The sequence below is a fragment of the Neoarius graeffei genome, chromosome 25 (assembly GCF_027579695.1).
Source record: "Neoarius graeffei isolate fNeoGra1 chromosome 25, fNeoGra1.pri, whole genome shotgun sequence".
Classification (NCBI taxonomy): domain Eukaryota; kingdom Metazoa; phylum Chordata; class Actinopteri; order Siluriformes; family Ariidae; genus Neoarius; species Neoarius graeffei.
In genome coordinates this window covers 17,952,470-17,971,740 of record NC_083593.1, presented here as the reverse complement: position 1 = coordinate 17,971,740, position 19,271 = coordinate 17,952,470, and the positions used below count along the sequence as shown (strand labels likewise).

Here is a 19,271-nt window from a genome sequence, read left to right as displayed (position 1 = left end):
TTTTTATTTCCATTTTATACATAACAGTGCTGACTCAGGAACAGCTTCCTTATTCAGACTAAAGCACAAGGTTTTCAGAGCCATTTAGGCTGCCTGAAGATGATGAGCATCAAAATCACTTTGTACCAGTGAAGCCATTGTTTTCATATAAAATCAGCTATGCAGCTTTATCGAAAGTTATCCTGCGTAGCTTTCAAAGCTCAAACAATGAGACAAACCATGGTACGAGACACTTAAAGCTGAAACACTTTGCTCAGGTATAGGTGATAGTTACACAAGAAAACTTTGAACATTCACCATGAACCTGAGAGAAAACATTTGCCAACTTCGTGGTGACAAATCAGCACATGTTGATCAGATAGCCAGAAAATTTTGACTGGGAGCTACTACATGTTCTTTTGTCATGAATTAAGTAACTGCATCTGAATAAACTATTTCTGGTGGATTTCAAACTTCACTGTAATCTGCAGGGAGTTGTTCCACCTTTGCAATGAGCAAAGCACAAACTATTATCTCTGAACCAAGAGTTACCGGTATCTGACTTTTTGTAGCAACATGCCCTCAGAGCTTTCTATTCCTGAACCAACAGAAGACGCTATGGACAAGTTATTTATAGATTTAGTTAGGCTTGGATGAATTCAGTTGACCAATCAAACAGGTTTATAACTACAAGGACTTTTAGAGCAAGCTAAACATTAAGGTCAATAAGCTTGAATTGATCAAAAATAACTAATCCAGTGATAGGTTGTGAGCTCCATTGCTGTAAGTAAATGAAAATATGGAGGACACTACAATAGCCAGATCCCACTTTGGGAACCACTACTCTAGACATCAAGAATGCATTAAGAATCGATACTACTATAAGCTATACGGCCTTTCGATTTCACAAAATTGGTGAAATTTAGTTCCCTCTGAAATTTGGTCATTGTGATATATACTTATTTCTGTAATATCTAAAAAAAAAAAAACAGGCCATTCTGTGTCTGGGAAGTTATTTAATTTCAGGGGATTCCCTCGCAAATAATGTGCATGAAACTGCTTTCTTCGCGCAGTCAAGCAGACAGAGGAAGTCCATGTGCGCATGAGCACGCTTACCTTTGTCGTCTTCTTTTTGTTCTTCTTTTGGGTTTTACGGCAGTCGGCATCCAGTGTTGCATTACTGCCATCTACAGGTTTACCTTGACCGTGCACTGACAGTTCCATCATTCTGTCGCTAAACGAACAGCTGATCACACCGAGGTGCTCGCTGACCGCCGATATTTATTAGTTTGGTCCTGCGTTTCCTTTCCTTCTCAACATAACGGCTTTTCTTCTCGCTTTCCGCTACTGTAGTCGGTCTTTGGCATTTCATTCACATCCTCCATTGTTCTCTCCTGTTTCAAATTTGTATCCCACAACGGCTTGTGTGAACGACGAAAGCCCACCATGTGATGCATGACATAGTATCTTGCATTGGGTCATGGTGAAGCAGGAAAAAATAGCGGAGAATTTAGGGCCCCATGACCCTAAATTCATTAATTGTTCTATTTTTAAAAAAATAAAATAAAATTGGAAGTCTGTGATTCGAATTCAGTAGCTTTCGGTCCACTAAACAAAAATAATTGGGTGTCGGGGAAAATTTTTTTTTATGACTGAGACTTGAAATATCTGAAAGGCAGTCTACCTTTAAATATATAAAAGTTCAAATGAAACATTATTGTCACTGTCAAAAGTTGTAGTTTTGCTGGCTAAAAGTAAATGGTTTGTCAGTAAACTTATTTTGAACCTCACCCAGTGTGTTCCATTAAAGTGCCTTTTTGCTGACACATTGCTGAGGGAACACTGAGCTATTTAAAACACCACAGACTGACCCAAATCTCCACTCAGCTGGAGGAAATGTGTTTTAAAAGCTTTCACATATGACTGGATCAGGAGGTTAAACCAATCCCATGCGAAAAAAATGTCAACTCATCTCCATCTGACCTAGGTTATGACTTACTTAAAATATGTGATGCATACTGGCCTGACAAATGCACATGACTGGCTGAATGAAATCATAAGCGCAATAAAAGTGTCAGGTTCCAGTACTCAGTCTGACTTACTGTTTACTCCAGTATCTCTTGGAGCAGCTAGAACAACACAGTTTTTCTGGATATATTAAAATATAGCAAAAAAGAAAAAAGAAACAAAAGGGCTAAGCAATACTCAGAAACATGAGTCAGGTGAATGGTCAGGCAATCATCATAAACTAGACAAGTCAAAACTCTTATCCCACCAGGTAGAAAACTGAAGTTTGAAACTGTCACAGGCAGTGGCGGCTGGTAGTCTTTCAAACAGGGGAGGCTGGTCGGTTATGATATTTCCAGATTTTAAAAGAAAAAAGAAAAAATACATCAATTTTGCCCATACTCTTGCCTCTGATCTGGCTGATTGCTGGCAGGGTCACAAACTGTGAAATAACAGGTTCTTTTAAAATTGTGGCATGTTGTTTAAAAATTGATCATTATTGAAAGCAGCTCTTTGTCAGGAACCTCAGCAGTAACAGCAGAGTGTTCTGGAATAGGCACAAGCAATGACCTCGGGGAGCCAAACATAGAGCTGGGTGCCACACATTTCATTCAATGACACTTTCCCTATATTTTACTTATTTTGACTGAGAAATGTTTTATTGACAATTTTGATAACCCTTCACTTTTAATCCAGGTCTGTAGTGTGAAATGTTCTCGGCTGTGTTTTTGTTTAAAAATGTTTTCCAAATTGTAGCTGTGTTTAATTAATATCCAGAAAAATATATATTCCAATATAATATACTCAGCATAAACATTTTAAATAGATTCTATATTTTTGGTCCATCCATGACATATTACTAAAGTAGCCTATTTACTGTTGTTGATGTGGGTCACTTGCTGTTAGCCAATTCACTTCCTCGTACCAGGAGAGCTGAAAGGAACAAGTATTATTCCCTACCTTTTTCACCAAGTCCATTTGAGGCGTTGGTCTACCCTGCTCTTTAATTTTAATTTTTTCCTCGAAAGGAAGACTGGCAAATGGCTTCGCCAAAATTAAATCAGCAATGCTTGGCATCCGTGAGCAGCTTTCTTGCTAGCTGACTAGCCCCCTCAAGTTCAAGTTCAGTCACTCAAATAAATGAAATTTCTGGAACTAAGATAGCAAACTTGACAACACTATATTTACAATGAAAATATATACAAACTAAAAAAGCTGGTAGAAACCGTATGTAATGAATGAAATCGAAATGTAAGCTGATCTCTTACAATACACCACAGCACTTGCGAATCCGCATGGGACTGAACTGAAATTCACCGCTGCCTGTCTATATTTGAAGCGAGCTGTCAATCAAAGAAAATATCCGGCTGCTTTCACCAATCACCAGTCTCCTCGTGGAAACTGCCATGTCCCTCCCACTGTGAGGCTGGGAGTCCGGTGGGCGGGCGTTTTCGCAGTATTTGTCCAATAACCGTCTTGCATTTTGATATTGAAAAGCGCAGAGCTCCCAAATGCCATTGAAGTCCACTGAGGCTGGGCTGCATTGCGTTGTCACGAGGGGGAAAAACTCACGCTCACATTAAAGTTATAACGGAATGATTTCACACTGTAGTTGGGTTGAGCACATATATTTCTATGATTCTGGATCTGAAATAGCAATGTTATAAGGTCGGCTATAACATAAGCCTAGCGCAATTCATCCTACACGATGTTCGTCATTTTTAGAGGAGGCTGAGCCTCGCTCGTTGTCTTAGAGCAATCGCCCGTGGTCACAGGGTAAGATTTTGTGTCATTATATTGAGAGTCTGTGTCATTTAAAGAGAGTAATAGGCTTGTAGTATTCGAGTCCAGGACTCGTGCCCTAATTTTAAGGACTCGTGACTTGACTTGGACTTGAGCACTGATGACTCGGACTTGGACTCAGACTCGTGCATTAACTGCATTCGGATTCATAAATTGGAGACGAGGACTCGGATTTTTTCTTTATTTTTTGTAACATGCCATAATAATTTGACATAAGATATTTATATCTACATTCATTTTTGTACTAATTTCGTACAAAGGTGTCACATCTGCACACTTGGCGCATGCATCAGATGGACTCTCGGGTGCGCTCCGGACAGCACGTGTGCCAAGCAGACTCTCACACGCACACCATAAACGACTCGCACCTGCACAGGATTAAGGCGCAATCAGTGTGCCTATATAAAAATGTGAAAACACACTTACTTTGCGAAGTATTGAGTTGCGTTGCTGACACATTACCGAGCCTTATTTCCTTGTTTGGTTTCCTGATCCCTGATTTCCTGTTTCTCGTCTTTGATTGTGCCGAGTCTATGATAGCCTGTTTGTACCTCACTCGACCTATTGCCTGTTTCACCGTTTTACAATTTTGCCTGCCGTTCTGGATTGTTTACCTGCCTTCACTTGTATTAATAAACACACCTTCTGCACTTCCATCCGTCTCCCAACCATCTCTGACAGAATACTTCACACTCCCTGACAAAGAGAACGCACATTCACCTGTTCATACGCCATGTTCAGGAACAAACATGGCGCTAAAACAGCCATCGTCAAATGGTGTGGGTGGAGTCTTGTTCTCGGACTCGACTCGGAATTTTTTTTAATGACTTGGACTTGACTCGGACTTGAACACTGGGGACTCGAGACTGGACTCGGACTCGAGGTTTAGTGACTCGACCATAACACTGATTAGTAATCAGGTGACTGGGAGCAGGGATAGGTGTTGATGAGAGGTCAAGAGGTAGTTGCACACATCTATAATAGGACATCTGGAAAATGTGAATTTGAATACAGTAATCTGAAAGATATTCTGGGGGGAAAAACGCATGTACTGCATATGTGTATGCTAGGCTTTAATCGGCACTTGTCTAGTCTAGTGTAATCATTTGGCCATGCACAAATACTGGAGCAGAAAAGTGCTTATGGCTAGACTCCGTGAGTAACCAGGGCAATCAGCACAAAGCCAAGTCGACAGTGTTTGTCCCCAGAGAAAATGGAGCTTGTGCCCCAAAATACATACTCTATACTGAAACTGAAATTAAAGCCACATGCAGTCTGAGACGAATGAGCATGGAAGATATAGCACTATGGTGTGTTGCCCAGGGGCTGCGCTCTTAATCCAGGCCAGTTTGGACACACTGGCACAGGCACTGCTTTTTCATGACATCACTCTGGCCTTTATTATTACTCCAGTCGTGATGATTTGCTTCACATCCAATTGGGTCATACTTCAGGGTGTGTGTGTGTGTGTGTGTGTGTGTGTGTGTGTGTGTGTGTGTGTGTTCACTTTCAACTACAAAATGAAGACTGTGTCTGAACTGGCCATGAGCTTCAATAAACAATTAGCGTGGCAGTCCTGTGCACTGTAATGAGTGGTACTGTAATTGTGCTGTATCATATGCTGATTGGGTAGCGCTTACGCTGTTAATTGATAATCAAGAGAAGGGAAATCAGCAAGAGGGTGCAGCAGAAGCAGCTTTTTGTCTCTTGTATTGTGCAAGGAGTGTAATATAGGGTTTAAAAATGACTGATGTGTGAGAATATGGAATAAAAAAGGTTATTGGTTCCTGCAATACTGCCTCCAGCTCTTTTTTTTTCACACACCAAGGAACACACCGCTGTCACGTCGAGAATTATAGAGAATGTAATAGATTTTTCACAAAAAAGCACCATATAAGTCCTTCAAATTGTTAATATTTATAATTTTACCATGAAGTTATTTGGCAAAAGTATTTTGTGTGTCAACTTAAATTTTTTTCTCCCCAAATTTCTTCTGATGACTTGGTGCGTGTGTGTCCGTCTATAGGTCTGAGAGCTGGTGACGAGATACTGCGGCTGAACGATAAAGAGGCGAGTGTGTTAGAGTTGTCAGATCTGAGTGCCGCCCTCGCTCAGCCTTCCCTTACACTCACCATCAGCGCTGTACCCTCATCTGAGCCGTGTCAGCGATGTCCACTGCTTCCCCGCCGCTCAGACGCACCACAAGATCTCACAGACATCTTCTCCAAGAGCCAAGGTAACATTTTAATATATACAATATCACTGATTATTATACATACGGGCCATGGAATAAAAAGATGTATTCTATTCCCTTCTAGCGGGTTTATTGATAGCATGCAATATTGTTATCATATCGCTTATCCTACATGTATTACGCCACTCTTTCCAATGGAAAATGAGCGTGCAATATTGTCATAATATTGCACGTTGTCAAGACAACACGACGTCACATGTCGGAGAAGTAAAACTTCTGCATTAGCAAGCGACAGTGACAATTTGTAAACAAACATGGCCGCCAGGTTTGCTTCATTAAAAATGGAAGATTTTGAGAGAATTTTGGCTGCCAGGTCGCTCCGTTGTGTGGAGCTGTCAATCTTGATTTTAAAAGTAAGTAAATTACACAGGGAAAATAATAATAATTGGCTTGACTGTGCTAGCATTGGCCTTCACTGAAACTACACTGGTTGGAAGGTAATTAGACTGCCATGCTAACAGCACCGAGTCATGGGTAAGCTAGCATCAGCCTTTGCTAATCCTTTTTTGATTGATCTTTAGGAAATATTCTAATAATTTGAGACACTGGATTTCTACTTTTCATGAGCTATAAGTCATAATCATTAAAATTAAAAAAGGCTTGAAATATTTCACTTTATGTGTAAGGAATGTAGAACACAAGAAAGTTTACTTTTTTAATTAAATTACAAAAAAATGAACTTTTTCCATGATCCTGTAATTGTTTGAGAGAAGCACTAGTGTGTGTGTGTGTCTCTCTCTCTCTCATATATATATATGTAAAAATTAGAAAATTTATTTTTTGACCATAATGTCCCAAATAAGAGACCAGTTTCTGAGACGGACCCATATATATACACTCTGTGTGTGTGTGTATATATATATACACACACACACACACACACACACAGAGTGTGTGTATGTGTGTGTATATATATATATATATATATATATATATATATATATATATATATATATATATATATATATATATATATATACACACACACTCTGTGTGTGTATATATATATATATATATATATATATATATATATACACACACACTCTGTGTGTGTGTGTGTGTGTATATATATATATATATATATATATATATATATATATATATATATATATATATATATATGAATGAAATCCACATTCACTGGATATGAGCAATCACATGCTCTGATTGGCTACTCTACTACTAGGATATCAGCTCATATACCATGAGTAGAGAAAAACAAAATGGCGGCTTTGTTATCAAGCATTTAAAAGAAAGAAATAGCTAAAAGATGATAGGTTGTTCCCCCCTATATCGTCTGTTCCACACTCCAGCGCAGTTGGTGGCGGTAATGCACTTTTAAGTTAGTTTCTTAACCACCAAAAAAAAAACCCTAAGGAAGAAGAAGCAGAAGAAGAAAATGGTGGCGCGTGTTGCTGAACTAACCGGGGACAAAATAAAAACTCTACTTGAAAACAAAACCCCAGAAAATACAAAAAATGCAACAAAAAGTATTTGATGGTAAGAACATATCTTTTTTTATTTTTGAAGAATTATTATTATCGCATTTTTCACAAATTTCTCTGGCCATTTCGTCAGTTTGTTTACATTCTAAGTGGAAATGATTTTATCGGACGTTTTGTATAAAGTTTTTATTTTTGCGAATTTGCTAAAAATAAAAATACTCCGTTTCTCAAAATCCAGTGAACGTGGATATAATAAAACAGTTATTCTACTCAATCTTGTCATACATGGCTTATAGCCGACTCATCGCTACGCACCTCGTCGACTATCAGCTCATGTACGACTCAATTTCGGAGAATAACTCTTAAATATATAGTTCTTACAAATTGAATATCAAGTAGCCTCACCTGGCTTTGATCTAATCCCTCTAGAGAACATCCTGGATGAGGCCTCTGGACTTGTGCTTGAGAGCCCGGACACTGAAGATACAGAAGAATGTGTCACTTTGCCTGTGGAGGATGTGGTGGACGCGGTGGATGGATCAGTGGCTGAGCTTGAGACTGACTCTGAACACAAAGTAAGACAGAGGTGCCATGATATAATGTTGCTAAACGCAGTCAGCCTTAGTGTCCTGTCTGCACTTGTAACTCAATTACAGTAATTAAAAGGAGGTCAATGTGTTTCAGAGCTGATATTTGAATTGTGGTAGGTATGTACAGTGCACAGGAACACAATGTGCTGCTAGGTTTGGAGTATCATTAGCAACGTGCTCATATCACTTCAAAGCTGTTTGACAGAGTTGGGTGACACTGTTCCTGTGGACGGACACCCACACAGGGTCCCTGCGGATTACAGGTGTAACACAATGCCATTATCCCTCTTTGTATTTGTTTTGGACTCAAATCCATATCTTTTTTTTCATATTTGGAATTAACTTGAACTTGGTCGTGAATAGGGTTGCCAGGTTCAGCATAAAATGCAATATATGCGTACTGCACATCCAGCAAATCAGAAATTATTTGTGAGCATGACTTTTAACTTGTTTCCCAGATTTTAAAAAATTGGGAAAATGGAAAAACAATGTGGCAGTATTTTCACGCCAACATTCCACGCTAGTTTCAAAGCTTTTTGTGGAGTTGGAGTGGGGGCGGCACGGTGGTGTAGTGGTTAGCGCTGTTGCCTCACAGCAAGAAGGTCCGGGTTCGAGCCTCGTGGCCGGCGAGGGCCTTTCTGTGTGGAGTTTGCATGTTCTCCCCGTGTCCACGTGGGTTTCCTCCGGGTGCTCCGGTTTCCCCCACAGTCCAAAGACATGCAGGTTAGGTTAACTGGTGACTCTAAGGCCCTGTCCACATGGCAACGGATTCAGGTGAATCTGATAAAGTTGTTTATCGTTTCGGCCTGGCGTCCACACGGCACCGGCGTTTTGGGTGCCCCAAAACGAAATATTTTGAGAACGGGTTCCAGAGTGAAAAAATCTGGCAACAGAGCCGTTGCGAAGTCGTCTGGATGAGTAGAATGGATTTGTTTACGATGATGTCACAACCACATGTTCTTCACGCCGGGTAGAAGTGTAACAAACTCGATGCGAGTTGTCAACAAATCCTATAACTTGGTTCATGAAACGCGCTTACAAAATATTTTCACTGTGAATATTTATTGTGTAATGGTGCAGAGAGAGAGAGAGAGAGAGAGAGAATAGCCCTTAGGGCAGAGTCAATCCTGCCAGCAAAAATAGGGAAAAAAAGGAGCGATCTCACCTCTTCAGATGTTGGTTTAAGTCCAACAATACATTCCTCAAAAAAGGGCGTAGAAGAACAAAGTAATCCATCAACGTGTAGCATTCAATTTATTCCGGACGATTAAAGAATTCTGGAGGATCTCAGAATGTTGGCGTACCGGCTTCCATCTACCCCCGTTCATTCCTCTCTCTCTCCATCTACCCCCGTTCATTCCTCTTTCCGCGTCTCCATTCAAAAAACGAGCATGTGATTTAAAGGGACTATATCCATAGGATAGGGAGTAAGAAAGTGTGTGCGTGTGACAGTGACAGGGATAGTCACTGTGCGCATACGCAGTTATGCGCATGCATCTACTTCTATTGTTCTGGTGTCTCCGATGGGACCGTCTTCCAGCGCACGTAGAGGTGTGGCACGTGTATTGCATCGTTTTCAGCAAGCGTTGTGTTGCCATATGAACCTGATATTTTACTGATCCGTTGCCCATGTGGACGCAATATTTAAAAAAAAAAAAAATCTCGTTGCCGTTGTCGTGTGGATGTAGCCTAAATTGACTGTAGGTGTGAATGAGTGTGAATGGTTGTCTGTGTCTATGTATCAGCCCTGTGATGACCTGATGACTTGTCCAGGGTGTACCCTGCCTTTCGCCCGTAGTCAGCTGGGATAGGATCCAGCTTGCCTGCAACCCTGTAGAACAGGATAAAGCGGCTAGAGATGATGAGATGAGATGAGTTGGAGTGGGGAATTGTGCTGAGGCCTGGCAACCTTTCATGTGCTGTGTTTTTCAGTTCTGCATGAACGTAAAAACTTTTTTGGTTGTTGTTTCATCTCAGTTCAAATGCACATACTAGTCTGAAGCGTTCTGACAAGCCGAATACTCTGTTTAATATTCATATCTGTATTTGTGTTCATTTAAGACGCATTATCTGTTCAATCTGAATAATATATTCATATCTGAATTTTATCCCTACCATGGATGCACTCGATACACAGAGCTGTCTCCATGTTGACTGCAGGGCCTTTGGTTTGGTTTTCATTTATCCAGGTTCGGATTCTTTTAATACAGCTTTCACCCATCAGCTCACTGACTAAAGCACAATGTGGCCATCTCGTCTTTCATATCATGACCGATACCTATTTCTTCTTTGGTCGCAAATTATACTGAAGTGTACAGTTGCTAAATCCATTGCTGGTAATACTGTATTTCAGTGGGGATTTACTTACAGCATGTACAGGATCTGGCATACAGTCTACAGAGCTCATGGGTATCGCAGTTTTGTGTACTCTCTTGTCGTGATCTCAAAGAGCTCGTTTGCTTTCTGGGAAGCATCAGTGGGATGGGATTGATCACATATGGGTGTGCAGTGAACTGCAGTAATGATGCATTACTGTTATATCCTATTGAAGTCAGTTCAGTCATGGGTGACTGTGTAACCAGTCAGGCTAAAAATAAACACATTCATTCTTTCTTTTTCTTAGTATTATTTTATGGGGAAAAAAACGCTCTTGATTTCAAATTTTTCATAAATTTAGAGTGCATACTGTATATACACTTAATGGCCATTTTAATACGAATTTGTTCTTGATTCTAAGATCCCTGTTCTTGGCTGGCAGGAGTGGAACCCAGTGCTGAGATGCTTTTCTGCTCACCATGGTTGTAAAGAGTCGCTATGAGTTACTATATCTTTCCTGGCAGCTCGAACCAATCTGGCCATTTCCTCTGACCTCTCTTATCACCAAGACATTTCCACCCACAGAACTGGCTCTTAGACCCCGTCCACACGTAGCCGGGTATCTGCTAAATCGAAGATATTTTTCTACGTTTTGGCCTGTCATCCACATGAAAACACATCAAAAACGAATATTTAAAAAAACTCTGGGCAAAGTGAAGATTTTTGAAAACTCCGTGTATGCCTTTTCGTGTAGACAGAGATAACCGGAGTTTTGCGTTTTAGAACGTCACAATCTGCGCCAAAAAAGTGACAACAAATCCGCCCTGACGTTAAACGTGCGACCTTTGTTTACTGCAGAAGCCAGATTAAGCATGGACAAAGAGTAATGGATCGGAGTAGTGCCTTGAAAGCGTTAATTATTGTGCAGGTGCTATTTACATGTTTAATTTTAGAAGCCCAACTACTGACAAGATTCCCAATCAACGTTTTCTTGCGTCTTTTGAAGTTTATACTCCAAAATTGTGTTTAGAAGCAATTCTGTCTCCGAGTCTGTCCAGACGAACGACCTTGGCGCCATGTTTTATGTTTAGGCGGAAGTGACGCCAACAGAGGGCTATTCTGATGTGATTAGGGGGTAGGATTTGGGGAAATAATGCCATCTACAGGTTTGGAATGCTTATGAATGTGATTGAAAACGCAGATGTTCGGTTATGTGTGGAAGGGATTTTTTTCGAAGACGAGGTGGTGTGGATAAAACATTTTTTTAAACGGAGGGGGGAAAATGTTCGGTTTTAAAAATACCCGGCTACGTGTGTACATGGCCTTAATGAATTTGTTTTTTGTTTTTTGCACCATTCTGTGTAAATTCTAGAGACTGTTGTGTGTGAACCCCAGAAGATCAGTAGTTTCTGAAACACTCAAACCAGTCCATCTGGCTCAAACCAACACCCATGCCACAGTGAAGGTCACATTTTGAGATCACAATTTTTCCCATTCTGATGTTTGAAGTGAACATTAATTAACTGAAGCTCTTGATTTGTATCTGCGTGATTTTATGCATTGTGCTGCTATCAAGGGATTGGCTGATTCGAGAACTGCATAAAACGGCAGGGGTGTGGGTGTTCCTAATAAACTGGCCAGTGAGTGTAGTTTAACTGTAGGTGTGGTTGTTTTTGCTTTTGATATTCTTTTTTGGGGCGGCACGGTGGTGTAGTGGTTAGCGCTGTCGCCTCACAGCAAGAAGGTCCTGGGTTCGAGCCCCGTGGCCGGCGAGGGCCTTTCTGTGCGGAGTTTGCATGTTCTCCCCGTGTCCGCGTGGGTTTCCTCCGGGTGCTCCGGTTTCCCCCACAGTCCAAAGACATGCAGGTTAGGTTAACTGGTGACTCTAAATTGACCGTAGGTGTGAATGTGAGTGTGAATGGTTGTCTGTGTCTATGTGTCAGCCCTGTGATGACCTGGCGACTTGTCCAGGGTGTACCCCGCCTTTCGCCTGTAGTCAGCTGGGATAGGCTTCAGCTTGCCTGCGACCCTGTAGAAGGATAAAGCGGCTAGAGATAATGAGATGAGATATTCTTTTTTGCTAAGGAAACAGCTTGATTTGTTTTTTTATTTTATTTTATTTCAACATCTGCAGAAATATATTTGAAATATCTTTAAACTGCAGTACCAGGAAAATCCTGATTTTTTTTTTTTTTTTTTTTTCTCCAGCCACCATATACGTAGTTCTCCTTTAAAGTGGAACTGAAGTCATTTTTAAACGTGCTTTATTTCTTAATGTGTTATTCAATTACGTTTTTGATTTCAGTAACCTTATATCGTGACTCGTATTGGCAACTAATTGCAATTAAATATTATACTTATCGGCCTATTCGATTTTTAGCCATGTTGAATTTAGTTCGTTTGGTCCACGGCAGGCGTCGCTTACCCGCGCGATCTTCACGAGACTTGTGCGAGACTTCAAAACGTGAGGTGTCCGCCAGGTGTCAGTGCCGCCATTTTGAAAACTGTTTTCCAAACGAAGTATTGCACAAAAACGAGTTTAAATGACGATTACTGCCTACTTTTTTTCAAACTTTCCTGATCGCTATCAAAACAAGCAAAACTTCCGGCTTGATTACATCAGCATTCGAAAGAGGGCGCGCGCGCGTCTTTTGACAACGTTGGCAGATGTTTCCCTGTGTCCAAAATCACTCCCTACTCATTATATGGGGCACTATATAGCGGGGACGCCATTTTGTAGTGCTGTCCAAAACCTTAGTGAGGATTATTACACCCTATATAGTGCACTCAAAGTATCCCACAATGCATCACGAAAAGTAGTGTGCAACCGATGGTCACTAACCAAAGCGATATATCCTATTATGCATTGCAGCTGCGCTGAAAGAAATGAAATGAAAAGTCTCAAATTTGATTTAATAAAAGGCAGCGGCAAAGAAGAAAGTATTCAGCCTTGATTTAAAAAGAACTGAAAGATGCAGGTACTTTATATTTATTAATGTGGGAAACGTGCTCAGTATAATATGGATTTATCACAAAAATACATGCATGTGTTTTATTATTCTGAAAACCCACCAGCCACCTGATCTGGCACTTTTTAATTGTGCGACAGTAATGACTTAAATACCAGCACGACGGACTAGTGTCCGAAAGCGTTTTTTTTTTTTTTTCATTTTACCAATGAGCTCACTATATAGTCCTCTATATTGTAATTCCCTATATAGAGAGTAGGGAGTAGTGAACGAGTGAGCAATTTCAGACACAGGGTTGGTCACTTTGATTTCCGCTGTACGTTTTACTTCCGTCCTACGATGTCTCGCACAGGTCTCGACGAATCTCGTTTACGGCCATTGCTTTGACATATGGACTGATATATTACATAGCATATTTCACACACTCATAACTTGCTATAGCAGTGACAAAACAGCTATCAAAAATGCATTCTATATTTAATAAAATGAGAAATAGAATTTTGATGAAAAATTTGCCTTCAGTTCTCCTTTAACATCATCCTCTTATTATTTTAAGCAAAATCTAGTGATCCATATTAGCAGCACAACAGGCACAAACAGCTATCATTAACCTCGCTACCCAGTGACTGCTGATGATAGATAGAGATCAGAAATGAGAGCTTTTTGTAATATTTATTGTTTTCAAGCCAAAAACAGATTATAATTGCACGTTTCCTCATTTAGTCTCATTCTAATCAAGATGAAGACTCCAATCACACTCGATGCATTTGATTTGCCTCAGTGTCGGTGCAGGAGCCATGCTCCAGTCTCCATGCTTGTCATTTTGATTTTCCATGGCTGCATTCAAAACCAATTACTACCGATTCCCATTTCCTCCAGTTCATCAGTGCTTCAACGATCACATCATGGTATTCAATCTGAAATAATGCCTGGTATATTCACTTAGCAGACAGGAATAGGTAATAAAATGATGCTGACGTACCGTACTTGATTTAGCCTGTTGGTCTCAGGGCTTTTGGAATTTTACAAATCTAGGGACTTGACTGAATACACAAAATGTTGGTACCTGGTTTCCTCTTTATTTTCTGGTTCTATTTGCCTTTTTAATCCTCCTCTTTATTGTTTATATATTTCCGTTTCTGCCATCTTGATGAGGGGAGAGGAGGAGCAAATAATCTTTGTGTGTCTGGCCTGTGATCCTACACACCATCTGCTGCCAAGCCTCTTGTTTAACCACAACAACTCGTACACAGCAATGCCATGCCATCTGTGCGTGTCTGTCTGTCTGGCTGTCTGTCTGTCTGGCTGTCTTTCTTTTTTTTTTCTCCCCATTTTACCTTAAGTCTCATTATACCATTCTTCAGCTTGTAGAGTGCACTGCACAACAACAAAATCCTGTAGGTTTTCAAAAAATATTGCAGTTTAACAGCTAATTAACACTTTTTTTTTTTTTTTTTTTAGTATCTTGCAAAATAACACAGTAGCACAACTGGTTATCAATGCATGTTTTATTCAGCCATTCATTTAGCACATATGATTTACATTAGCTAATAAATTATACTGTGAAGAAAGATATTTTGGTTCCCGACTGAAGGTAATAATGTATTCCTGCAAGACATCACATCACCGTGTCTCTCACATCTCTCACCTGGTGCCATTCCAGAGTGAAGAGTCTGTAATTAGAACCCATTTTCCCTCCTCATCCAGCCTTTATTGTAACTATTGCTCCTTCTCTATAATCAAATGAGCATCTTTAACAGTTATTCAGTGCCTGCTATGTGAGACCCTTTAAGCTGGCCATGCTTTGTGCACTCGATCCCTTTAAATCACACTGCTGGCCGGTGTTATGATCTCATTGCCTGATTTTTTTTTTTCTTTCTCTCCTTTAAGCAAAAGAAAAGAGGACACCTTTTTAAAATTAGTCCTTCATTCTAATTGCTCGATTACAATTCAGATTGCTTTGTGCTAATAAATCGAGGCAGGTGCTGGAGGAAACGGACAACCCACCCAGCACACAAAGAAGAGAAGGACTTAATTAGTGTTCCCACTGAATAAAAGCCTGTGTGCATTCCTCTTCCTCTCTTATGATGGTCGTCATTTAAGTTCTAGACCATTAGCTACAACACTCGCTGCTTTGCCAAAGCACACTGGGGAAAAACAAAGAGGGATTCGATAAAGTCAAGTTAATTTCACATTTATCATTTTTGAATTGCAGCTTCATGGGGGGGGATCTTCTGCCAAGACCATGGACTGGGGTTTTTTGTTCCCCCCCCATTTGATTTTTTTTTCTTTGCCAAAATTTGCTTGTCATAAATGGTGGCATAGCCATGAATTAATGCCCGGGTGTATAATAATAATAATAATAATAACTTTATTCATTCATCTTGAAAAAATATATGATGAATCTCCAACAAAAACCAACAAAGTTGTCGAAATATGGCTCCAAAAAATAGATGTGAGATAATATATTAATGTTATGAGTCGGTGATTCCTCGTATCCAAGTATTTCATTCCTTCTGGTCACATCTGATGGTGGTCTCGTTGATGGCGGCTGAGCTCAGTTCTAATCTGTGGTTGGTTGAAGAGAGCAACTGGACTTGCTTGACGATTCTTGAAAACGTTTCGCCTCTCCTCCGAAAGGCATCCTCAGTTCTGTCTGACTACTAGGGAGTATCCAGTATTTATTCTCTCATGGATCATCATAGAATCCGAATCAGAATGCTGATGGCTGCATTGTGGGTGGCTGATAAGATGTCATAGACACCCACCTCTGTTCAATGATGGTCGTTCCAGGTTGACAAAAATGAACGATCCACTCTGGCTAAGATGTCTGCCAGTTTTCTGGAAGTCCTCTCATACTCCCGCACCAGTCGAAGGGATCTCATCCCAAAGCGCGTAGAAACATATCTGTGAAGAAACTCAGTCGTCCAGGTACATAGTAATCTGTGGTTGGTTGAAGAGAGCAACTGGACTTGCTTGACGATTCTTGAAAACGTTTCGCCTCTCCTCCGAAAGGCATCGGAGGAGAGGCGAAACGTTTTCAAGAATCGTCAAGCAAGTCCAGTTGCTCTCTTCAACCAACCACAGATTACTATGTACCTGGACGACTGAGTTTCTTCACAGATAGAGCTCAGTTCTAGCTCTGAAAACTCAGGGGTATTGATGGCACTGATGGGTCAGTAGTGGTTGGGGTTGTGCCTCTTTCTCTTTTCTGTGCTGTCGCTTGATTTCCATATTCATTCTTCTGTTCACTTCAAAGAGCGGATGGTGTTTCAGCTGTCTAGCTGCTTCCTCTCAGGTCATGGGGTCTGTGTTGATTGCCTTGAGGGTCTGCTTCAGCTGGTCTTTGTAGCGTAGTGTTGCATAGCATGGGGCAGCCCCGGGGGTGTTTCCCTGTGCTCAGTTTGCCGAAAAGGATCCTCCTTGGGAGTCTTGTTTCATCCATGCGGGCAACATGGCCTAACCAGCGAAGATGGTGTTTCATGATGGTCACGTCTATGCTAGTTGCCCCGGCTCTTTCGAGGACTATGATGTCGGTGATGTAGTCCTCTCAGTTGATGTTGAGGATGACTTCCAGAAGATGAAGTGGTCTGGAAGGAGGCCACTGACGCGAATTTGCTTAGGGTGGACAACAGGTTGCCAAGATGAAGCCCACACATTTGGCTCCCAGTTCTCGCCTGTGGCACCAAGCAAAAAGACTGGCAGGGGTTTCCTGGGAGTTGCATCGAGCTGCCGATCACATTAGATTGTTAATGTTATCTGTACAACTAAATGAATAATTTCATCACGCTCAAGTTTTGGGTGGATGCCAGACCCAGTATAAGTATAAGCATTATGACACAAATTAGTTCTTTGATCGTTATTTTTATGTTGCCATAAAATACTTTTATAATCATTGCACTGGGGCAGCACGGTTTTGTAGTGGTTAGCGCTGTCGCCTCACAGCAAGAAGGTCCGGGTTCGAGCCCCGTGGCCGGCGAGAGCCTTTCTGTGCAGAGTTTGCATGTTCTGCCCGTGTCCGCGTGGGTTTCTTCCGGGTGCTCCGGTTTCCCCCACAGTCCAAAGACATGCAGGTTAGGTTAACTGGTGACTCTAAATTGACCGTAGGTGTGAATGTGAGTGTGAATGGTTGTCTGTGTCTATGTGTCAGCCCTGTGATGACCTGGCGACTTGTCCAGGGTGTACCCCGCCTTTCGCCCGTAGTCAACTGGGATAGGCTCCAGCTTGCCTGCGACCCTGTAGAACAGGATAAAGCGGCTACAGATAATGAGATGAGATGAGATCATTGCACTGAGGTGGTGTAGTGGTTAGCACTGTCGCCTCATAGCAAGAAGGTTCTGGGTTTGAGCCCAGTGGCTGACAGAGGTCTTTCTGTGTGGAGTTTGCATGTTCTCCCCGTGTCTGCTTGGGTTTCATCCAAAGACATGCAGGTTAGGCTCATTGGTGGCTCTAAATTGACCGTAGGTGTGAATGTGAGTGTGAATGGTTGTTGTGTATCTCTATGTGTCAGCCCTGTGATGATCTGGCGACTTGTCCAGGGTGTACCCTACCTCTCGCCTATAATCAGCCGGGATAGGCTCCAGCTTGCCCACGACCCTGCACAGGATAAGCGGTTATGGATGGATGGATGGATGGATGGATGGATCATTGCACTGAAAATGATATGTACAAAACCAGATCTGCTCTTCTTTTTCTCCTCCCGTAGGAAACCTCCAGTACCTCTAGCTGCCTTTCAAACAGAAATAGAAAAAAAAATGCATGATACTCATGATACTGGTTCATCTTTTTTCTCACTATAGCAGCTGGCAACTGATAAAATGTCATTAAACAGACAAAGGCATGCATTCATTTTAATGTCTGGGGCAGTTTGTAAGAGCATCATTATAGTGTGCTCAAGTCATTAGTTTTCTTTTGTTACAGACATGTAAAAGTTTTTTCCTTTACCTGACATGTTTCGACGGTGTAACTTCCGTCTTCATCAGAGGGTCACCCGGATGTTGGTGTGTGATGTGCTTTTGTAATCAGCTGATGTTACGGAGGTGTGCCCTCCCTGTCAACATTGACAGGTCGGTCACACCTCCCGCTGTCAGTGTTGCCCCCTCAGGACGGCGCTCCAGGTATGGGAGAGCATGTATGCCCCCTCATCCCAGTTTATTGTTCTTGGGCTACGCTTTCTGATTTCTATTGACACTCCTTAATCTAACGGTGGTATCTGTTGTCTCTTGTTGTATGATTTGAGCATTGCCCCAGTCCATTATATGATTTTTCCCTTCTGCAGTGGTCTGTTATTGCTGATTTGAGGTTCTCTTGCATGACTTTATCTTTTATTGCTCTTGTTTGTCTCTGTTGTTTCTTTTTCACATTCCTTTTTATGTTCCTTTTTTTGTATGCTAAAACGAGGGTTATGTATATAACCGCGGTTCTATGAGTTTCGGATGACCGCCAGAGGCGGTGCTTTCAGCACATGGATATCCATCACACGAACGTGCAGGTCGAGTAATAGTAACAACAAAGTCACGTGTGACCTGGGTGACGTCACCCTGTGACCCCGGCATAAAAGACCGGTAAACCCAGGAAGTGACCTCTTGGCAAATCTTCTCGTGTACACTCCGAGTGACTGCCAAGCTCTGGCGGTCATCCGAAACTCATAGAACCGCGGTTATATACATAACCCTCGTTCTATTTCGTTTCTCCTGACCGCCAGAGGCGGTGCTTTCAGCACATGGATGACTAATACCAACCAGGTCATGAGGAGTGCCTACCCGTACTCAGTGCTGCTGCGACGGGCCTGGAATGACAGCCGTCGCCACAGGATTATGTGGGACGACATTAAGACGGTAAAACCTGGTGAAGGTGCAGCTGGAAGCCCAGGAGGCTGCGCTGCATATGTCCGAGAGGGGCACACCCT

General features: G+C 41.5%; 1 protein-coding gene across 1 annotated transcript in view; it reads left to right on the top strand.

Annotated features, from left to right (window-relative positions):
- tiam1a (TIAM Rac1 associated GEF 1a) overlaps positions 1-19,271 on the top strand; it is a 178,012-nt gene that overhangs the window by 100,984 nt on the left and 57,757 nt on the right. The window contains exons 14-15 of the mRNA XM_060908541.1: positions 5,816-6,025; positions 7,918-8,063. Coding sequence (XP_060764524.1) covers positions 5,816-6,025; positions 7,918-8,063 — 356 coding nt within the window. The remainder of the gene's footprint in view (positions 1-5,815; positions 6,026-7,917; positions 8,064-19,271) is intronic.